The 23,559-nt window shown below is 47.9% G+C and overlaps 1 protein-coding gene, 1 long non-coding RNA gene and 1 pseudogene across 3 annotated transcripts in view; 1 reads left to right on the top strand and 2 right to left on the bottom strand.

Annotated features, from left to right (window-relative positions):
* Positions 1–532, bottom strand: part of OAZ2 (ornithine decarboxylase antizyme 2) — a 66,104-nt gene extending 65,572 nt beyond the window's left edge. The window contains 1 exon segment of the mRNA XM_037009979.2: positions 178–532. Coding sequence (XP_036865874.1) covers positions 178–264 — 87 coding nt within the window. The 5' untranslated portion in view covers positions 265–532.
* Positions 125–22,183, top strand: LOC108391788 (uncharacterized). Of its 2 annotated transcripts, none has more exons than XR_001851845.3 (6): positions 125–265; positions 1,645–1,781; positions 5,673–5,880; positions 9,081–9,234; positions 20,501–20,608; positions 20,755–22,183. It is a non-coding gene; the product is annotated as an uncharacterized lncRNA (long non-coding RNA). The 2 variants fall into 2 exon arrangements; XR_001851846.3 differs by having other exon boundaries at positions 20,758–22,183.
* Positions 12,512–18,161, bottom strand: LOC140843186 (glyceraldehyde-3-phosphate dehydrogenase-like; annotated as a pseudogene).
* Positions 22,184–23,559: the final 1,376 nt, after the last annotated feature.

Genomic DNA, 23,559 nt, shown 5'->3' on the forward strand with positions numbered 1-23,559 from the left:
GCTCGCCCCCGCCCGCCGGACACGGGCTGCTCCTCCCCGGCCGAAGGGCAGCGGAGGGAAGGCGCCGGGAGCGATTGCCAGACTGACCCCGCGCGGCGCGGAAGGCCCGGAGTGCCCGCTCCCCCGCCCACCTCCGCGTGCGCTCCGACCCGGCGAGTCCCGGGGCCGCAGACCCACCTCCTCCTCCAGGGTGCCTCCGGAGCCTGAGCCCGCGCCGGTGCCCGTGCTGGTGCTGTGCTCGCCGTCCGGCTTCAGGCTGCTCATGGTGCGGGGGGGTGGGGCGGGGGTGGCGAAGGGAAGGGGACGCGGAGGGCGAGCGCGGCGCCTGGCCCCGGCGGGGATGTGGGAGGGGGCGCGGTGAGCAGTGCGCTCCGGGGTGCGGGGCGGGGAGGCGGTGGGGGGCGCGCCGGGCGGTGAGAGGGGCCGCCGCGTCGGGCGGGGGTCACATCAAGTTTGGCGGGTGCGGGAGGCGGGGAGGGGGTGCGGCGGGGGAGGCACTGGGAACCGGAGCCGAGCCCGAGCGGTCGCCGCCTCCGCCTTTTCACTGCGACCGGCGAGAGTGCCGGCGGCGGCGGCGGCGGCGGCGGCGGCGGGGGGCGGGCGCCGGGCGGCGGCGGGGGGCGGGGGCCGGAACCGGCCTCAGCTGGGGCCCGGCCAGCCCCCTCCCCGCCCTCCTCGCGGTCTCCGGGGGAACGCGCAGCCAATCCCCGCCGCGCACTGCGGGCTCGCCCCGGGCCGGGCCGCGGCGCGCCAGCCTCTGGTGGGGGCTTTTCTGCCTCTCCGTCATCCCTCACTCTTCTTTTCCCTTTTCCCTTCTCACGACAAGTTTTAAACTTTGATGAACTCGCCCAGAGAACTTTCTTAAAGGGGCCGCGCGCACCGCTGTGTCGTAGCCCGCGGGAGGTGGAGTTGGGTGCCGGTAACCCCCTCTCCAAGGCATCCCGGCGCCAGCGGCCCCACACGAGGAGCACTCCAAGCGCGGCTCCGGGCGCTGGTTTCAGGAGACCCCTTGTACCCTGATCGGGGGTTATGGGGTGCCCACCGCACTCATTTCACCCCCAGATGCAGCCACCAAGTCCCCGACCACGCTTTCCTCCCTCCCCCGAGTGCAGGGCTGTTACAGGGTTGGGGGCTGGGATTGATGGTCTTCAGAGGCCGTATACCTGAGCTTCTGCGGTTGGCGGGCGCTGTTGCTGTTTTGCTGCGTGACCTTGAGGAAATCACTTCCCCTCTCTGGCCTCAGGCTTCTATCTCAGAGGATGGGTCTTAGATCTCAAACTCCCTTACAGTTCCCAGTCACTGAATAGGACACAGGGCGGGAAGAAGAGTCTTTGGGCCCCAAATGGACATTAGGGAAGGGGTAATCCTGGTGACCGAGAAGATTCCATTCGCCTGCCCCAAAAGCCTCACCCCAGCTGTTGGGTGCTCTCTTCCCTCAGCTTAAATACTGCTCTCCGCCACCACTCCTTTCCTCTCCTCCCATTCAGAGCCGGAGGGCTGGGGGAGGGGAAAGCAGCCTCCCGGCTGGGCAGGGCCTTGGCGACTCCCCAGCAGGGTCTCTAGAGCACCGTCCCCGGATGAGTTCTCTGCTTGAAGTGTCAGCCCCAGCAGCCACTTTGTAAAATCCCGTGCCACTTTGGGCAGCGGTTGGAGCGCAGCAGCCCCAATCCCGGGGAGGTACCGGAGAACTGAGCCAGTCCCCGACGCCTCTGACCTCGAGCTGCGCCCCCGGAGATCCCTGCGGAAGGGTCCATCGGGATTTGGGAAGACACTGCCCAGAGGTGAGGGATCCCATCTGGGATCAGGAGTTTCCTGTACCTAGTTTCTCTCCTGATTTTACCCACCAAACCAGGTTGTAGCACCTGGGTTTTAAGATGGGAAGCGATGCACATTGTCAGTGTAAAGGTAAGATTTGGTTTTGCAGCCCTGAACCAGTTAGGATCCCAGACGTTGGACAAGTGACTCAACCTTTCAGAGCCTCAATGTGCCTACCTCTCAATAGTGTTAGCACTACTCTACAGGACTATTGGGTATGGAAGTATACAGTACGCCTGTGATTTAGTCTCCCTAACAAGTTATAATCTCCTTTGTCACCTGCCATTTCTCAGATGGGAAAATTGAGACCTAGAGATAGGTGATATCTTTCTCAATGACATATCCATGCAGTAAATAATTGTTGAGTACCTGCTGTTAGCAGGGGAAGCCCTGTGTGCAACCCCAGAAGCACCCTGCTTTCCCGTTACCCTCAAAGCCAACACTTGGTCCAAGCCCTAGTATGAGGGAACTTCGTAGGAATTAGGCACTGCCATTAGTGACAGGTGCTTCATTTTACCCAGAGTTTTCTAGGTACTTCCAGCCTCTGGTACCTCCAAATGGAGCCAGCCTTGTGAACTGCAGATATCCTGAGCATCTTTCAGAGGCCTCTGAACCCTGTTTCTATGTCCCACCCTACCCCCAGCCCCTCCCTAGAATAGATATTCCCAGCAGGCCTATCTCCGAATTTGACTCTGCAGTATTCTTTCTCCCCACCTGCCATCCAAATATCAATCCGCATCTTCCCCTCCCTTAACATCCTACTTCAGCTCCACTTTTCTTCTGGAGGAAAAGCCTGGCCAGTTTTCTAAACTCTGGCATCCTCTAGGAGTTCCTTTGAATTTTTCAAGAAAAGGATTCTCGACTTGTCCTTCAGGTCTCCATTTTATAGGTGAGGAAGCTGAGACCCAAAAGAGTGACAAATGATGCAGGATTCACAGTTGGCCCCCCTCACTATTCTTTCCTGATGTGAAACTGATGATTATATTTTAATAATATATACTACTTTTCTGATCATAGAAATACATGGTCACCCTCAAATAGTTGAGAGCAATAAACTAGTTTAGAAAACAATCAGCCATATAGAGAGCAAGTTTAATAACATTTCCCTTTAGACTTTTTGCATATTTTTTTTCACTGTGGAACAGTTTTGGCACTCCTTTTTTTTTTTTTCCTTAAGCTTTTCATGAACATTGCTTTTCAGGTTCTTCAGTCATAATTTTTAATGATTGCTTGACCCCTATTAGATGTGCCATAACTAATCTCTTGTTGTTAGTTATTTGCATTACTTCATTTTTGCCTTTTTAAGAAACACCTTATATAAGGACTCATTATTAGTGCCTCAGAAAGCTTCTCATATGTGTGACTGGCCCTTGAGCACTTGGGAGGCAGCAACTGCCTTATTTCTCTCTGTGGTAGCTGTCTGTATCCTCCACAGCCCCAGGAATGGGAGAATCTCTGGCCCCAAGGATTTGGAGATCATACAAAACACAAAGCTCCCACCCAGCCAGGCATAAGTACCCAGCATACGTACCCATTGATGCCTTGGGGTTGTTGCAAATGGGCCTGGAGAAAGAAGAGGCAGGGTGTACAACTCTGGCAGACTGCCTGGAGTAGGGGGAACTTGTATCTTTGTCTCTCCCAACTGTGGCCAATAGCCCAGCCTCTAGTATCATCTTAGTGTCCTCCTCCTCCCCCAATGCCAGGTTTCATGTCACCTCTGAGCTTCTCACATTCTGTTCCCTTTGCCTGGAACTGCCCCCCTTCCCCAGCTTCCTGACCTTCCCGATTGCTCTCAACAGGGCCTTCTCTGTGTCCTCTTGAGCCTGGGAATCCCTTGTCTTACAGTTTCACCTATCAGGGGGGAAAATCCCTGACTTCCAGAAGTGCCCACAAAACTCGCTGAATGAATAGAACCTCACCCTCAACTTCTCAGCCTAGCCTCCAGCAGAGAGCTTGGTCAGTGGTAGGCATTTGCAGTAGTAGGTGTTCAATAAATCCTTGTTGAAATAATAGCCATTCCTGGGGCCTCTGGGTTACCTGGAGCCTGTGGCCTTCTCTCTTTGATTTACTGTATATACATTATCCTTTGATGTTTCATTCTTATGGTAAGGAAAAGAGTCAGATGGCCTCATTCCTGAGAAACACTGCCCTGGGACCCAGCATCCTAATGGTGTGCCTGGCTACTTCAGGGCAGGACCCCCATTCTAACCCCAGCTCCCCCACCATCAGGAAGGCCTGGGCAATAAGAAGGAAGGTAGAGAGGGTGACATTGAGGCCCAAGGGCTGGAATGTATCTAGGTGTATTTTCTTGGCATTTATAGGCTTAAGCTCCACTTGGGCACAAGAGTTCTCGAGGAGGGAAGGGGCAGAATGTTGGCACTTATAAGGTACCTACTCCTTCCTGCCCCAGGGATTTGCCTTCTCACATAATTCATTATTCCTGCTATCCCTACTTACATATTAGAAAACTGAGGCTCAGAAGTATTAGGAAAACTCACCTAGCTACTGGTGGGCAGAATGAAATGGTGCTGCAGTGGGATTCTGATTCTATGACCTTGGGCAAGTTACCCGTATCAGTCAGTTTATCTGTAAAATGAGAATAGTAGTGCACAACTTCAGGGAGGTGTTGTGTAAGGTAACTAAGAGCTCATGGTACCCTCTTGGTGGCTGTGATCATTGCTCATGATCCTACTGCTAGTTTGAAGGACAAGGTCAGAGTGGCGCAGGTCAAGATCGGAGACTTGGTCATTTCAGCCCAAAGTTCCCGAGCTGTCTCCTCTTGCCTTCTTGCCCTGGGCCGTAGAGTCACCTAAATCTTAGGTTCAAATCCAAGGCAAATAGTATTTCCAAAGAACCTTTGCCGGGGAGACCTGGGTTTAAGTCCAGATGATGGTGGTAATCTGTGTGACCATGGGCAGGTAGTTTAATCTCTTTAAGGCATTGTTTTCTCATAGTAAAACTGGAGATGCCTTTCAGGCTATCAAGAATGTTACCCAGGCTTTGGTGAGTGTTAAGTAAGATGCTGGCTCTGAAAGATCTTTGAAGGCCTCAAAGCTCTAGGGCAACAGGAGGGATGATTATACAATCAGCAAAGGAATAGAACCAAGAATTTCATTTCAAACTCAGCCTTCCCAAGAGACAGTGTTCCCCACCACCCCTCTGCTCGTCCCCCTGCCCACCACCAAAAAATAAAAAAGATGTTATTTCTTCTGTCCTCAGAGGGCTGAAAATGAGGGGAGGTCCTGAAGACAAGAATGGTATCTTTTTCATCTTCAAATCCTTAGTGCCCAGACTAGTCCTGATAGAGGGGTTTGGAAAAATACCCAAGAGACATATTTTTATACCAACATGTCAATGACTGCATGTCCCCTCTTCCCAGATGGGAGAATAGGATACCAGGAATCTGAAAGGGAAGCAGAAAATTGAAGAGCAATAGTCAGAAACCCAAAAGAGGTGTCTGGGCAGGCCAAAGTTTCCTAGCCTGGGCTCTGGGTTCCCAACTTAACAACTGTATCTCCACAGCCACAGCCCCTGCCCTACCTCTAGTTGAAACCCGACCACAGGGCCAGTGGTGTTCACAGATGGTGAAACAGGTTCACTGGCTGAAATAATTTACCTGGGGTCTCACAGCAAAGCACTGAGTTCATTTTATACTTTCTATTTAATTTTAAAAGTAGTTGGCTTGGAAATTTTCTAAGAAAATACCAAACTAATCAACGATCTTTTCATATAGAGTCCTTAAATCATCCTTTATTCCTCAGAAAATCTGTGTGTTCGAAAAAGAAAAAAAGTGTTTAAGTTCTGGCAACAATTAAATGGCACTTTCTAAATTTCTACTTGTTTTGAGTCCTTCCCAGGAAGCCAAAGGTCACTGAGAATGCCACTCTGACCTGCCTCCCTGCCTGAGCTGCAGGTCTTCCGGAGCCTGGGAGGGGACCTCCAGGCCAGACGAACTCTGCAGAATTGCCCAGCATGCCCAGGAATTGGTCCCACTGGGCAGAGTTTCCAGGAGAGACCAAGGGGCTGAAATTGAAAGTAGGAATGGTTGCACTTGGGTCCAGTGAGGCAAGTGACAGTCGTTTGCGGTTTGGGGCTCTGCATGGAATGGGGTGGAGTTGGGTAAAGAGGGGAGATAACCTGGCTCTACCCTCAGCACTGAAGGTGAAGAGTGCCCTCCATCTTTACGGTGTTTATAAGGAGAAGGGAGTAGCTGCTCTCATTCTCTTTAAGGCCTTAAGGATTGAAGGAAGCAGTAGGGGTGGAAAGCAATGCCTAATCCATAGGCTTTCCCTGTGGTGGGTGTTGTGGCTTTGCGAGTCATAGAATCTGTGTTAGGAGAGGCCCTAGAAGTTATCCAAGCCACTGGACCTTATTCTTGGCTGCAGACCAGAATTGCCTTTTGAAAAAGACAGATGCCTGGGGCCCATCTGAAAAGTACTACATCCAAATCTCTGGGGCAGACCTCGGGAACTACCTTGTACCCCAGCAGCTAGAATCCCAGGACCTGAATCCAACTGTCTGCATCAAATACTTGAATCCCTACCAAAAGCTAATCTGCCTGAACTTGGGGAAAAGCAACTCATTACCACACACCCCCACCCCCGAGAATTGCTCATGGCACTATAACACCTCCAGCATTACTTAATAGCAATATCATCATCAAAAAATGATTAGAGATCCCAAACCAAGAAACTACTATTCTGGGAAAGAATCAAAGCATTAAATTTCTTATGTTAACTCTGCAAAATAGTCCAGAAAACTGACAAGAAACTTAGTGTCTCAATTTGGGTATTGGCACAAGAACAGACCCATAGACCAATGGAACAGACTGGAGAGCTCTGATATAAACCCAACCATATATGGTCAATTAATATACCATAAAGGAGCCATGGACATACAATGGGAAAATGACAGCCTCTTCAACAGCTGGTGTTGGCAAAACTGGACAGCTACATGCAAGAGAATGAAACTAGATTATCGTTTAACCCCATACACAAAAGTAAACTCAAAATGGATCAATGACCTGAATGCAAGTCATAAAACCATAAAACTCTTAAAAGACAACATAGGCAAAAATCTCCCGAATATAAGCATGAGCAACTTCTTCCTGAACACATCTCAAGCAAGGGAAACAAAAGCAAAAATGAACTCATGGAACTACATCAAACTAAAAAGTTTCTGTATGGCAAAGGACACCATCAACAGAACAAAAAGGCATCCTACAGTGTGGGAGAATATATTCATAAATGACAGAACCAACAAGGGGTTAACATACAAAATATATAAAGAACTTAAATGCCTCAACACCCAAAGAACAAATAACCCAATTAAAAAATGGGCAGAGGATATGAAGAGACAGTTCTCCAAAGAAGAGATTCAGATGCCTATCAGGCACATGAAAAGATGCTCCACATCGCTAATCACCAGGGAAATGCAAATTAAAACCACAATGAGATGTCACCTCACACCAATAAGGATGGCCAGCATTGAAAACACTAAGAAGAACAAATGCTGACGAGGTTGTGGAGAAAGGGGAACCCTCCTACACTGCTGGTGGGAATGTAAGCTAGTTCAACCATTGTGGAAAGCAGTATGGACGTTCCTCAGAAAACTAAAAATAGAAATACCATTTGACCCGGGAATCCCACTCCTTGGAATTTACCCAAAGAATACAACTTCTCAGATTCAAAAAGACATATGCACCCCTATGTTTATCACAGCACTTTTTATAATAGCCAAGATATGGAAGCAACCTAAGTGTCCATCAGTAGATGAATGGATAAAGAAGATATGGTACACATACACAATGGAATACTATTCAGCCATAAGAAAGAAACAAATCCTACCATTTGCAACAACATGGATGGAGCTGGAGGAAATTATGCTCAGTGAAAAACAAGTGCCAAATGATTTCCCTCATTTGTGGAGTATAACAATGAAGCAAAACTGAAGGAACAAAATAGCAGACTCAGAGACTCCAAGAATGAACTAGTGGTTACCAAAGGGGAGGGTTGTGGGAGGTCAGGTGGGGAGGGAGGGAGAAGGGGATTGAGGGGTGTTATGTTTAGTACACATGGTGTGGGGGATCACGGGGAAAACAGTGTAGCACAGAGAAGGCAAATAGTGGATCTGTGGCATCTTACTACACTGATGGACAGTGACTGCATTGGGGTATGGGTGGGGACTTGATAATATGGGTAAATGTAGTAAGCACATTGTTTTTTCATGTGAAACCTTCATAAGATTGTATATCAATAATACATTTATAAAAAAAGTAACTTCAAAAAAAAAAGAAACTTAGTGTCTCTTCAAAGATAAACGCTTAGAGATCATTTGGTGGGACTGCATCCCTAGCCCTTTGTCTCTCAACTGCCTATAAATCCCCTAGACAACGCACCACCCCAGGCTCTCTTGTCTGGCATGAGCCAGGAGCTGTCTGTCTTGTCACTGTATCTCTCAATAAAAGTCTCCCTGGCTCTCCTAAAAAAAAAAAAAATGATTAGAGATAATGATTAGAGATAATTAACATTTGTCAAACACTTGGCCAGTGACCTCTTAGGAGGCTAAGCTTCCATATTCTAGACTGAGACATGCCTGGATTTAAGCTTTGCTGTACTTTCTATTTGTTTTTTGTGACTTTAGGCCAAGTAACTAAGGACTTTGAGCCTCAGTTTCCTCATCTGGGAAATGGGAATAGTGTGAACTCACACAACAGGGCTTGACACAGTACTCTGCATTAAATCCTGTCAATTAAAAATTTTAAGTTGTTCCTCTAGTTAAACCCAAATCTGTCTCCCGGTGCCTCCACCCAACTCTTCCATATATATGGCCCTGGACTCCATAACTCCATAGCTCCACAGAGCAAACCCATGCTGTATTCTGTAGAGCAGCTCTTGGCAGACAGTAGGCCCCTTTCCTAGCACCTGACCCTGGTTCCGGTTCCCTCTCACATAGTTTGGGCCCTTTTCTGGACTGTTTGGCTCTAGGGATGGTGAAATTTTGCAGGAGGGGGACTCTGCTCAGGGGCCAGGCCTCCTGGGAGTCCTGGAGCACATGGAGAATCAGAGAAGCTTAGGTGAAACAGGCTGTAGAGAGCAACCATCCCAGGAGAGAATAGGTGACTCCTGTGCTCTGCTGGTGTAAGGCCGAGCCGACACCGAGGCTGCTAGCTGTGCCAGGCACAGGGCTGGGCATAACATGTCCCTCAGCTCATTCAGCTCTCACAGCTGGCTCAGTAGATGATTTTTCCTTATTTTCCATTTCAGGTGCACAGAGGTTAAATAACCTGTAGAGTGATACACAGCTATAACTGACAGGACTGGGATTTGAACCCAGGTCTCTGTGCCTACCTCTGGAACTAGAATAAAGGAATGGAATTTGAATTGAGATCTGTGCAGTTTTCTTCCAGGAATCATCTAGGTAAATATTTGTTAATTTCTTACCTAACAACAATCCTTTGCATTTACAGTATACTTTAATATTTTTTTCTGTGAGTATACACTTTTTTTTTGGAAGAACTAATATTTACTCATGGTATAAAATTCACAAGGTACAAAGGAATACTGGAAACAGTGTTCAGTTCTTTAAAAAGTTAAACAAAATTACCATATGACCCAATAATTCTACTCCTCGATATGTACCCAAAAGAATTGAAAACAGGTGTTCAAACAAAAACCTGTACACGAGTGTTCATAGCATTGCCTTTCACAGTAGCTGAAAGGTGGAGACAACCCAAATGTCCATCAACAACAAAATGTGGTATATCCATACAATAGGCTGTAAGAACCAATGAAAACGATCAACACAGATGAACCTCAAAAACATGCTAAGTTAAAAAAGTCAAACACGAAAGATCAATATTGTGCAATTCCATTCATATGAAATATACAAAATCAGCCAATCTGTAGAGAGAGAAGCAGATTAGTGGCTGCCAGGGGGTAAGGAAGGGGAGATGGGCAGTGAATGGTAATGGGTACAGGGGTGGGATGAAATTGTGGTGGAAATAGATTGAGGTGACGGCTGAACACCACCACATGTACTGAACTGCACTCTATAAAGTAGCTAAAATAATTCATTTCATGTTAAGTGAATTTTACCTCAATTTTATAAAAAGAATATTGAACATTTAATCTTTCCCCCAACCCCTGTCAACTGTTACAAGTTCCAAAGATATCCTGGGCATTTATAAACATTTGTGTGTGTCGTTTTTCATATAAGTGGTAACATCCTGTGTACATTGTTCTGTACCTTGTTTACTTAGCAGAGATCTTGGAGATTATTCTATGATAGCACTTAGAGATTCGCTATTTCTTTTTAACATCTGTATACTGTTCCATTTTGTGAATGTGCCCTGGTTTATCTAGCCTGTTCCCTTTTGATGGACATTTAGATTGTTTCCAGTCTTTTGCTGTTTCAAACAAGGCTGCCCTGAATAGCCTTGTACCTGGGTCATTTCACACATGACTCCATCTGTGGGGAAATTCCTAGAAGTGGAATTGCTGGGTCAAAGAGCCTGTGCATTTTAATTTTTCCAGTTACAAAAATAATGCACACTCGCTATACAAATTTCAAACAACTCTGAAGCTTATAGGCTAAAAAAGGAAATAAACCCTCCCCACAACTCCAATCCCATGCCTCTCTCCTCTTCCTCCACCTCCCTTTTCTGGGCACTTCCTCCTTGGTCCCTAGCCTGCAGCTTTCAGAGCCTTCCCTGCCTGCCTCTTTCCAGGTCTCCCCTCCTCCAACTTCCCTGACTCTTCCTTTCCTCATCCCTCAGTAGAGACTTTCCCATCTGTCCCCAGGATCTGGGCTGGGACTGAGGCTCACAGTCAAATATAAGCTATTATCACCAAACTTACCAATGGCAAGTCCCTGGAAGTGCTTTCAAATTCATAGAATGTTCAGACCAAAAAGTTAGGGGCTTCTTATTCAAACTTTATGTTCTACCTTACATAGGAGGCAACTGAGGCCCAGAAAGTAAATGTGGCTCAGTGAATAGGTTTCTAGAGCCATGAAGAGAAGACACATTGCCTGACACCCTGTCCAGGAGCCATTTCATTCATTTAATAAACAGTTACAGACTTTACTGAATGCCTACTGCATCAGGTACTGTCCCAAGCACTGGCATCCAGCAGTCAGACAGAAACCTATGTTTTGTTCAGGGAGACGGAGAAAAAACAAGTATCAAACAAAATATTACATATGTAAGTGTCATGTAAGCATAAAGAGTGATTTGGGCCTGGGTAGAAGATGCCAGGGGCAGGACAGAAGAAGCAAGCTGGATTTGGTAGGAAATCTGACCCTCAAAGTGGTTAGAAAGGGAGGCTGGCACTGAGGAGAGCTCAGGGAAAAGACTGCCCAAGGTGGATGGCAGACAGTGACTGCCTTCTCAGAGGGGAGATGTTGGCAGGTGCTGTGTGAAGGAAGTTTGGGAGGGCCCGCTGCTCCCCCTTCTACCTCTCAGCAGTACTCTGGGGGGTCCACAATGGCATTAGCATGTGAAAGGCTCAGTAGAAGGTGGGTGGGGGAATTTAGCGCCATTTGGCACACTGCCCTCTGGCTGCTGTGGGCCTGGGGGCTTACTGAGGCTCACGTGTGGACTTCCTGGAAGAACATTCCAGACCAATAAACAGAACTAAGCAGGTGTCAGAAAGATTGAGCCATCTGACAAAAGTTGAGTATACTTAAAAAAAAAAAGTTTTAAAGTAAACTGATTTCAATTAGAGGGATGGAGTGTGGTAGGGCAGGTGGGGTGGAACTTAATACAACCTGAGCCTTGTCCATCTCAAGTGGAACCCATCTCCCTGATCCATGACATGGGATATTTTTAGATTTTCTTTAATTACTTTCAACAACTTTTGTGAGTATAAGTTTTTCACTTCTTTTGTTAGATCTATTCCTAAATATTTTGTTTTTTTTGATTCTATTGGAAATGCAATTGTTCTTTTAATTTTATTTTCAGATTGTTGATTTGTGTATAGAAATACAGTTGATTTTTTTAATATTGGTTGTGTATCCTGCAGCCTTGATTAACTTGTTTGTTAGTTCTAATATGATTTTTTGTGGATCCCTTAGTATTTCAATGTACAGGATCATGTTTTCTGCAAGTAGAGATAGTTTTACTTCTTCCTTTCCAATCTTGATTTCTTTTATTTCTATTTCTTGCCTAATAGCCCTGATTAGAATCTCTAATACAACATTGAATAGTAGTGAGAGCAGACATCCTTGTCTTCATCCTGGTCTTAGAAGGAAAACATCGAGTCTTTTACTATTAAGTATGGGAATTGTGTGGCTTTTGTAGATGCCCTTTATCAGATTGAGGAAATTCTTCTATTCCTAATTTGTTTTTTGTGTTTTAATGAATGGGTTTTGGGTTTTGTCAAAAGCTTTTTAGCATCTATAACCACGTGCTTTTGTTTTTTATTCTATTGATAAGGTATATTACATTAACTGACTTTTGGATATTAAACTAACCTTGCATTCCTGGGATAAATCCCACCTGCTCTTCTGTAATTACTTTTATGTTTATGGATTCAGTTTGCTAGTATTTTGTTGAGGATTTTTGTGTGTATATTCATAAGATATATTGGTCTATAGTTTTCTTGTGATGTCTTTGTCTAGTTTTGGTATCAGGGTAATTCTGACTTGATAGAATGAGATGAGAAGTGTTCCCTCTTTTTCTAGTTTCTGGAAGAGTTTGTGAAGAATTGATATTAATTATTCTTTAAATATTTGGTAGAATTAATAACTGAAGCGATTTGAGCCTGTGAGTAATTTCTTTATTATTACTTCATTCTCTACTTGTTACAGGTCTATACAGATTATCTGTTTTCTTCTTGAGTCAGGTATTTGTTCCTTTCTAGGAATTTGTCAATTTCATCTAAGTTACCTAATTTGTTGACATACAGTTGTTCCTAGTATTCCTTTAGAATCCTTTTTATTTCCATAAGATTAGTAGTAATGTTCCTCTTTTCATTTCTGGTTCTAGCAATTTGAGTCTTCTGTTTCTTTTTCTCAGTCCTTCCAACTAAAGATTTGTCTATTTTGTTGATCTTATCAAAAAACAGCTTTTGGTTTATTGATTTTTCTCTGTATTTCTAGTCTGTATTTTCCTTAATTTTACACATTAATCTTTATTATTTCCTTAGATTTGCTTTATATTTAATTTGTTCTTCCTTTTCTAGTATCTTAAGTTGGAAGGTTACAGTATTGATTTGAGATCTTTTTTATTTTATAATAAGGCATTTTATAGCAATGAATTTCCCTCAAAGCACTGTTCTTACTGTATCACATAAGTTTTTATATGTTTTGTTTCCATTTTCATTTATTTCAAAGTATTTTCGATTTCCTTTTTGATTTCTTCTTTGGACTATGGGTTATTTTGGAGTTGTTGCTTAATTAACATGTATCTGTGAATCTTCCAAATTTCCTTTGTCATTAATTTTTATTGTTTCAACCCATGTGGTCTCACTTTCATTTTTGAAAGATATACTTCCTGGGTAGAACATTTCAAGTTGACAGTTATATTTTCTTTTTGTATTTTAAAGACATGGCTCCACTGTCTTCTAACTTGCATTGTTTCTGTTAAAAAATATGCTATCCTTATTTTTTATTTGTATGTGATGTGTCTTTTTTTCTCTGGCTATTTTTAAATCTTTCTCTTTATCATTTTTTAAAAGCAACTTATGATGTACATGGTACAATTTCCTTCTTTTTAGCTGGCTATAGTATACTTTACTGATGGCACATGACAGGGTAGGGCTCCCTAAACCCCTTCCCTTCTTCAGGGGAGCTGGGGTGGAAACTGTCAAAGATAAGAATGAGAAATTCTTAGTGTGTTAAGATAACAAGTTGGGGTAAGGATTCCCCAACAGCTGAGGGCCTCTCTCTTTCTTTTATATTCTTGCTGGGGTAGGTGGTCCAGAGGATTCTTACTCCTTAGAATTCATGTGGACTATAAGGTTTCTGTAATCAAATTCATTGTCATACCAGGAAATGAGCTTGACAAAGTGGTCATTGAGGGTGGAAGAGTGGGTATCATTGCTAGAGTCACAGGACAGCATCTGTAGCCCAGGATGCCCTTTGAGGGACCCTCTGATGCCTGCTTTACCCTTTCTTGATGTTATTGAATTTGGCAGCTTTCTCCAGATGGTAGGTCAGATTCAACCAACACTTTGTGGGTGGAGACATGGAAGACGATGCCAGTGAGCTACCTATTCAGCTCAGAGATGACTTTGCCCACAGTCTTGGCTTCCCAGTAGAAGCAGGGATGATGTTTTGTGCAGCCCTGTGGCTGTCATACCACAGCTTTCCAATGGGGCCATCCACAGTCTTCTGGGTGGCAGTGATGGCATGGACTATGGTCATGTATCCCTCCCTGATACCAGAGTTGTCATGAATGACCTTGGTCAGGGAGGCTAAGTAGTTGGTGGTCATTGCTGATAGTCTTGATTGAGCTGTCAAACTTCTCATGGTTCATGCCTTCACAAACATGGGAGCATCAGCAGAAGGGGCAGAGATGATGACCCATGTGACTCTACTCTTCAGGCGAGCATCAGCCTTCTTCAAGGTAGTGGAATCCACAACATATTCTGCACTTGCATCACCATTCGATTGATGTTAGCAGGATCTCACTCCTGGAAGAACGACACGGGCTTTCTATTGATGACAGGCTACCTGTTCTCAGCCTTGACTGTGCCATTGAATTTTCCATGGGTTGAATCATACTGAACATGTAGACCATGTAGTTAAGGTCAACAAAATGGTCACTGATGGCAACAATATCCATTTTACTGGAGTTAAAAGTAGCCAGGCACCTAATATGGCCAAATCCATTTACTCTGAATCTCACCATTGCATCTCAGGGACATGGCTGGCACTGCACAAGAAGATGCAGCTGTCCGCAGACAAGGAGGAGCAGAGAACTTGATGTAGTTTCCTTATGTTTACTGTGCTTGGAATTCATTAAGTATCTTAGATCTGTGGATTTATAGTTTTCATCAAATTTGGAAAATTTTCAGTAATTTCTTTTCTTCAAAAAAATGTTTTTTATGCTCTCTTCCTTTGGGACTCCAGTCATACATATATATTAGGTCACTTGAAAATGTCTCACAGCTCACTGATGCCATGTTTTATATTATTCTTAGGGTTTTTTCCCCCTTCTTTTATTTTGGATAGTTTCTGTTATACTGCATATATGTTCCCTAATCTTCTGCCATATTTAATATCCCATTAATCCACTTAGTGTATTTTTATAGACAGTATAGTTTTCAGCTTTAAAATGTCAGGTCTAGATGTTCTAGAACATCTTCTGTATCTCTAGTTAACATGGTCTGTCTCTATTTTCTTTCACATACAGAATATAGTTATAATAACTGTCCTAGTGTCTGTGTTTCCCAACTTTACCATCCGGGTGATTTCTGAATAGCTTTCAATTGATTGTTTTTCTTTTCATTATGGGTCATATTTTCCTGTTTCTTTGTAAGCATGCAAATTTTTACTGGTTGCCAGACATTGTGAATTTTATTTTGTTGGTTGCTGGATTTTTCTGTATTTCTATAAATAATTGTGAACTTTGTTCTAGGGAGCAAAAGTTACTTGGAAACAGTTTGGTCCTTTCGGATCTTGCTTTTGTTAGATGGGGCCAGAGCAGTGTTTCATTTTTACCACTTTTGAGCCAAAAACTTATCAGTGCTTTACTCAATATCCCATTAATTGTGAGGTTTCTGTCCTGGCCCTTGTGAGCTCCACGGATTGTTCTCTCTAATCTTTTTTATTTTTTTATTTTTTAAATTTTGGTATCATTAATCTACAATTACATGAAGAACATTATGTTTACTAGGCTCCCCCCTTCACCAAGTTCCCCACACACACCCCATTACGGTCACTGTCCATCAGCGTAGTAAGATGCTGTAGAATCACTACTTGTCTTCACTGTGTTGCACAGTCTCTAATCTTTTTTGGGTGGTTCTTACCATGTTTCTGGTAGTTTCCTGAGCTGAATTACTGAACAGGTACCTTCCGTAGAGCTCCAGAGTCCTATCTGTGTGCAGCTCTCTCCTTTTTGGCTCTCTTCCCGTGTCCCTGGACTGCTGGCTCCCTCTTTTCAGTGCAGGGAGATGGGCAGACTCCACCTGCCTTCCTCTCCCTGGGCTCTGGTCTGGAAACGTCCTTCAGGCACTAGGTTCAGGCAGTCATGGGACTCACCTCATTTGTTTCCTGACTCTCAGGAGTTACTGTTTTTCATTGTCTGGCTTCCAGCATCTTGAGAACCATCATTTCATAAATTTTGTTTGGTATTTTAGTTGTTTTAGGTCCAGTCCCTATTATTTCATCTCAGTTGGAAGCAGAAATCCTTATGATGGTTTGTTAGTTTGTTCAGCTGGCATTTGTTGAGGGAAGGCTTGCCGGGTGCCCACCTCACACTGTTCTCGTGGCTCTCCAAACACTCCCAATTTCCTAGCTCTGGGCCTTCCTTGCATGAGCCCTTTCCTCTGTCTGGAATGTTCTTTCCAGCTGTACTTCCCTCTCTCAGTTCAAAGAGGCCTTGTCTGACAACCCTGTGTAAAGCGAATCACTCTCTCTTTCATTTCCTATCAAACTTCTGCTTTCCTTTATAGCTTCTTTTACTAGAGTAGAAGCAGGAATTTCTGTTTGATTCCCTGGAGCCAGCTCAGGGCCAGACACACTGTAGGTGTTCAATAAATATTTATGGTTTTGAGTGAGGTCTTTGCATATTTCAAGGTGACTGTCATATAACAGAGCTCAATCAGGCTAACAGCTCCCTGCCCTCAGGTCCCCAGCAGCAAAGGGATACAGGGCCCCTGCACGGAGGCCACGCTCTCCTTAGTGATAACCAAAGGCTCCCTTGTCCTGGCCAGCAGAGGGTGACAGGTGGGGCTGACAAGTTCCAGACCCAAGGCTCTGGGGCCCGGCATACACCGACGGAACCGGACGCTTGGCAGGAGGAGCCAGAGACAAGCTTCCATGACGTCGCCTGCAAGGGCCATGCTCCTCCCTGGGCCCTTGGTGGGGCTTCAGGTCTCTCCCAGCCCTCTCAGAGCTGCCTGCCACCAGGCTCCAGGGAAAGACAGAGCCATGGCCCCTGGTTTGTGTCAGATCTATTGTGTGATCACTGATAACTATGAGAACACTAACAGAATTTAGAGTTTGGCTCTATAAACTGAAAAGTACTTTGTAAACAGAAAACAAGTGCTCACTGCACTGGAAAGGCCTTAGGAAGCTTCTCTTCTCAACCCCTACTTTTGAAAGAGGAAGAGACTGAGGTTTAACTGAAATAACATATGTAGACTGCTTAGCACCAGGCTTGGGACTTCGTGTTTTTGTTCCAGCTACTAACCACCTGCCTACCTGAGCAAGCTGTGCCTCAGGTCCTCCCAGCTTTCAGACAGCCACCCTCCCCGCCGAGCTGCGGGCCTTGATCCATCTGTCTTTAATGAGGATAATAGCTATCTTTTTAAAAGCATTTATGAAGTGCCAGGCCATGAGCTAAGCACTTTGCATGCACTGTTTAATTCTCTTGTCATAGGATGAGATAGGTTATTATTGTTCCCATTTAACTGATGAGAAAACTGAGGCTCAGAGCCATTAGGTTACCCCCAGGGTCCTGCAACTTGTAAGTGGCCGAGAGTGTTCAAGCCCCTAAGGGGGAAGTCTCCAAACCTCTAGGATCTGGCTTCTCTGCCCTTAGCTGTCTGTTCTGATAACTTATATTTCCTGCCAGCTCTTCCTTCCTAGGCCTTTGGAGAAGATTTCTGAGAGTCCATTTGGTTAGTCACCGGAACAGGGCAAGACAGGGTGTAAGACCTCTCCAGCTGAGAGTCTGCCCTGAGGATGTTTCTGAGGGTCAGAGATAATCCATGTCAAAAACACAGCCCCAGGGAAGGAAGGGGAGTGGGCAGCAGCCCACAGACCCAGTCATGCGCTCAGTCAGTGTCCTGCCAGCTGCTTCTCTAGGAGCCCCACAGAGTGGCAGGAACTGCAGATGAAGCAGGCAAGTGGAGTCCAGCCCTGGGGGAGCTCCACATGGGGAGGTCACCTCTGATGGGGTTGCTGCAGGGGCCTGCCCTCTCTACGGAGGTGGGACTTGAACCGGCTTTGGGGGACCTCACCAATTTGAATGAAGGCAACTGGGGGTTGGATAGGCAGCCTTTCCAACAGAGAAGCTGAGAATGCTGGTCAGGCCATCCAGCCTTTCCCAGACTCCTCCTGTGTGCCCCACTGTATGTCCACAGCACAGCCCTCCCAGAAAGGAGCTTAGTGTCACTTGGCAGATGAGGAAACTGAGTCCAGGGTTCAAGACTGCAGGCAGGATGTGCTAAATGTCAGGTGAGGAGGTGGGTCATTCTGAGGGTAGCCATGGGGGGGGGGGTGGCAAGGGAGATTCCTAAGCCTCAGGAGGCTACCTGGGCAATGTGTGGTGTGGAGAGGAAGAGAGTGGAGGCCAGAGTCAGCACAGAGGCTGTCGGAGCAATGGTGATGGGCTGTGAGGCAGGACTGAGCCAGGGCAAAAGCCTGGAAATGGAGTGGGGGTCGGGGGGATGAGGCTGGGCTGATGGAAGGTGCAGGGGGTCTGAGGAGGAAGGAATCTCAAAGGTCATCTATCCAACCCACCAGTTTTACACAGGGAAACTGAGGCCCAAAGACAGGGGCTTGCCTAAGAGCACACAAGAAGTTAATGGTAGAGCCAAGCTAGAAAGACCCTGAGAAGTTCAAGGACACCATTAATCATGGAGCCAAGTTTCCTCCTATAATAGACCGCCTTCTTTTAGGAATCAAGCCCCCACCTGAGGTTACCAGGGATCCCAGTAAAACCCAGCTCAGCTTCTGTCTCACTGTAGGGCCCCGCGGCCCCTCCTTCCATTCCCTGGGCTGCAGTTTGCTCATCTGTGAAATGAGGCCATTGGACCAGCTGACCACCAGGGCCCTTTCTGCTCAAAATGCCCAGAGAAAGACCAGGCTAGGGCATCTTCCTCACTCTTGTACCCACCCCCGGTCCAGCCTTTCACCCTGACACTGACCCGCCTGGGCTCACATGCCTGAGGAATGAGTGCCTGGTCCCGAGGAGGCAACATGATCTGTAAAGGATCCCTGACCCTCTCCTTCTGAACCCTGGGAGGGTGTCTCAGTCATGTGAGGACCACAGGGGGATTAGCCTTGCTGGGATGGGAGGCTGGGGAGGCGGCCGGCCGCTGGGGAAAAGACTGGGAAGAGGGCAGAGAAGGAAGTGGGAGGCGGGGGGGGGGCTTCCAGCCTCTAGGGGAAGAATTCAGCTGCTGGGAAAGGCCTGCAAGGGGAGTGTGCCCCCTGCCTGGCTCCTTCAGGGTGTGGGACATGCCACCTACGGGCTGTAATTTTCTGATTGCATGAACCAAGTCGAGGCAGCCTATTCTGGGGGCCAGGCCAGAAGGGGTGGACCTTAGCCAGGAACCTAGAAAAGGGGAAGGAGAGGTATGTGGTAGGCCTAGAGAAAAGAGGATGGGGGAGAAGGGGAGTTAGGGCCCCTCCTGGCAGCTGTTCTGGCAGAGGAAGGGTGTGTGCAGGGGGTTTTGAGTGATGCTTAGTCACTGTCAGGTGTCACAACCCCAGGTGCAAGAAGACCTGGCATAGAGAGGGAAGAAACATTAAATTTGGAGCCAGGCCAGGCCTGGATTTCAGACCCTTACATGCACTAGCTGTGTGACTCAGGGCAGATGTCTTGGCCTCTCTGAACATCTCAGATTTCTAGAACCAAACAGCAGTTTTGTTTCATCCTTCACCCTGGCCAGGCTGTGCGATGGATGTCAGTCCTGCCCCAGCCCTTCCCACACCCTTTGCTGGTGGCCTTGGCATACATCTCCCAGGCCCTGGGTTGTTATTCCTCCCCCTCCTCCCCCTCAGTGCCCACAAGGGGCTGCATGAAGCACTCAGAGTGCCCCAGCCCCTCTAAAGGGGTTTGAGGCAATCCAGAGCCTGTGCAGTAAGGGGACTAAATGGGAGGCTGTGGGGCGGGGGTGGGAGGGGGGCAGGGACCTTCCCATACTGGCTTCACCCCCATGTCTCCCCTTCCCCCCACTCCCTGTTGGGTTCTTTGGGGCTCCCCTCCCCTATCCCTAAGCTCAAGCCCTGCTGGTCTTCACAACAAGGAGCGAATGTTATTTAAAAGAAGATCAGGAGATTTGCCTTAAATAGGCATGGAGTGCTGTGCCAGGGCCCAGGGGGAGAGGGAGGAGGCCACCCTGGTGGTGGAGAGAAAGGAGTGGAGCTGAGAGGAGAATGGCCTCCCCAGGGGAGTGCATAGCCCTTCACAGTTTCCCAAGCACAGTCCCAGGTTGCATGTGGTCACCACACGGGGCCTAGGCCCACCCTACCCCCATTTTGCAGATGAGGAAACTGAGACCCAGTCAGGGACCTGATCTGTGCTACCCACCACGTAGCATCTGAGCCCAGATGCCATGGTCCTCCCAGGGGGCAGGGAGGAGTTCAGAGAGGCAAGAAATGCAGAAGATAGGGCCCCTGTGTTGGGGATGAGGGGGTGCCTGCAGGGTGGGGGTGTCTTGGGGTCTCCCCCTGACACCTGCTCCCATCAGCAGTTCCCCGGCCTTTTCCTCTGCCCCCAGCGCCCCCCCTGCCTGCCCTCCCAGCCCCCACTTGTAACTGTCTGCCCTTCTCACTCTTCACGGGCCAGGTGAGCTGGGTCTCTGCTTACTGAATCCAGTCCCGGCTGGGGAGAGAAGCGAGGGGACAGGCCTTGCCAGGAGGTTACAAGACAAAAGGAGGAACCTGGAACCAAGGGGTAAGAGTTGAACAAGTGAGAAGCGGGCTTCATGTCAGTCCCCTCCCTGCAGGGCTTGTCTGGCACCTGGGGTTGACTTCCCTATTCAGGGTCTCCTTCCAAGCCCCACTCTTCCATCTTGGCCCTCCCCGCTGTTATTGTCTCAGCAGGTGATGCTCTTGGAATCATAAAGAAATGGAATCTTGAGTGTGGGTTTCTGGGACAAAGCTAGGAGCAAGGAGGTACCCCATGCTTGCTGCTTTTCTCCAAGGCCCTGAACACGGAGGTGAGGCCTCAGATACCTGGGTGCCCTTCCTGGCTCTGCCGTTTACAGCCGTGTGACCTGGAGCCGCCCACCTTCTGCGAGCCTCAGTCTCCTCCTCTGTAAACGAAATCTAAAGATCCCCCTCGAAGAGTTGTCGAAGATGCTCTGATACAGAGGATGGAGGGAGGAAAGCTGAGGGGCAGTCCTGACAAATGTGCTCACTGACCAGGGCTGGGAGCTTGTTTGTTAGGGGTAGGAGAGGGGATAAGACTTCATTTTCTCCTTCCCCTTAGTGGGTGGGCACTGCCTGGGTCCTCTGGGAGGGAAGACTCTGAAAGAGAGCGTTCACTTCCTCCGGGGTCTTGCTAATCCTCTTTGTTGTTCTCTGGGTGTCAAGCAAGCATAATAAAGGCTACTCGGTGCCAGCGGGGAGGGTTCACCACATGCCTGGCTCCACCCCAGCTCTTTACTTGTCCTAACACTGTTGTTGCTCAGCTGTTAGCCTGATTTTGCTAATGGTGAAACTAAGGTTGAGGATTTAGGCAGCTTGTCCAAGGTCACACAGGAAGCAAAGAGCCACTGGCTTCAGGGTCCCCTACTAACTTTGCAAAAGCCCCAAGACCCTGTAGCTGGGACAGGCTGCAGACCCAGCTTACAGTGTGGCTTTGGCCCAGTCACCTAACCTCTCAAGAGATTAATATTCTCTCCCTGTAAGGTGAGGATGATGTTCCACTGTCTGCTCAGGGTTATTGTGGAAAACAAATGAGGGCAAATGAACGCAAACCATGAAACACTCAGCAGATACCCGGTGCAAGTTTCTCAACAGAGGACCCTCCCCCTTCCTTATGCTTACTGGGCGCCCAGCTCCTGAGGTGTCCCTGTGTCCCCTGCAGGCGCAGTCTGAGACAAAGGACCAGCCAGGTCGCTGGGAAGGGACTGAACAGCCACTTGGCGCCACCTAGTGGTCCACGGTGTGTGGTGCTTGGGGACCGGGAGGTCAGAGCTACTGTGGGGCTGGGGATCTGAGTATGACCATTGACCCTGTGGGGTGGGCAAAATAATGCCAGAACCTCCCCAATCCCCATCTTCTTTTGCTTTAAAGAAGGGGTGGCCACTCCCGGCTGTGCTCCTGCCAGTGGCTCTCACTTGTCCCCAGTTCTCCCAGTTCTGACTGAGATGGGGTTTCCTTACAGCCCCAGGGAAACAGGTTTAGTGTTAGATTAAACTAGATGTCAAGAAAACAAAGAACTAGTAATGTATATAACTGTCAAATCACATCTGAAACTAATATAATATTGTATGTCAACTGTATTTCAATAAAGGAAGTAAAGAATGGTGAGGTTCCTTGCACGTCTCCCGCATAGGACAATGTCATGGTCCGGCCTGAGGAGCCGAGGGTCTGCACTCCCCCTCGCAGGGAACATGTTTGCCTTCCCCCAGGGGCTTCCCAGGGGGCATCTTCACAATGAGAAGGGATTGCTAAGGACAGGACTTCCTGGTGCCCAGGCAGTCCCTTGAGGAAGACATTTTTAAGCAGGACAAACCCATAGGAGACCATGGAAAGCTGAAATCAGTCCTTGGAGGAGGGAAAGGGGCTCCATGGTGGTAGAGGGTGAAGTCAGAGGACAGTCCCAGGAGAGGATGCTGATGAAATGACCGTGTCACCAGGGCCCTCAGTCCTCGACAGCCCAGCTGCGGGCAATGGCAGGAGATTCCCTGCCCACACAAGCCCCAGTCCTTCGCGCACCTTGATGGCGTACTCAGCCCCACAACCTGCCTGTGGGGGCAGAAGACTGCAGAACTGCTTCCCCTGGGGCCGGGCTTGGTGTCCAGGGGTGGCCACTCCCGGCTGTGCTCCTGCCAGGGGCTCTAGCCCCCTGGCTCCCACTTGTCCCCACATCCGGGTCTCTGGGCCTCACATCAGTTCTCCAAGCTAAGCCTCTGTTACCCTCCCTTCCTTGTCATCCTGAGTCAGGGTCTCCCGTTTCTACCCAAGAACCCCAAGGACCAGGTGCCACCACAGGTCCCATTCCAACTGGCACTGGAAGGGTCACTGCTGACCCTGGACACAGCTCACCCAGGGCAAGGGGAGAAACTAGGCACAGCTGGCAGATGGACAGGAAGCACCCTCCCTTGAGCCCTGCCCGGAGGCTGAGAGCCTTTAATGAAGGGAGAAAGGGACCCTGGCTGCTGTCCCCCACTTAGCCCTGGGGGTCCTGATCCCACAGGGGAGCAGGATGAGTAGAAAGTACAGAGCTGCTAGAAAACACATGACAGTGCTATTTGGGCTGAACTGGACAGTCCCCAAACTGTGTATTAAGGGGAAGGAGTGACAAAAGCAAGGTACAGCCAGGTTGTAAGCTGTGTCACGGCAGGGCCCCGGCGTGACCTCACAGCTGGGCTTGGGAGGACAGCTGTGTCATGCGGGCAGACTGGGAGCACCCTGACCCTCAAATGACACCACATTTAAAGGCCTCCATGGTAGCCCATTGTGGGGGGGGGGTGTCACCCTGGTGGGCTTGGCTTCTCATGAGAGTGTCTTCTATTTGGGGCAGAGAATAGGCTTCATGTCACAGAAAATCAATTCCTGAAGGTCTGCAAGGGTGGTGGTAAGAGTAAGGGAGGCAGGGGTCATCCGGGGGCCAGGCTGACCCCCCTGAGCCTCCACATCTTGTTTGTCAAAGGAGCCAGTGAAGGAACCAGAGAG

The sequence above is a fragment of the Manis javanica genome, chromosome 8 (assembly GCF_040802235.1).
Source record: "Manis javanica isolate MJ-LG chromosome 8, MJ_LKY, whole genome shotgun sequence".
NCBI classification, from domain to species: Eukaryota; Metazoa; Chordata; class Mammalia; order Pholidota; family Manidae; genus Manis; species Manis javanica.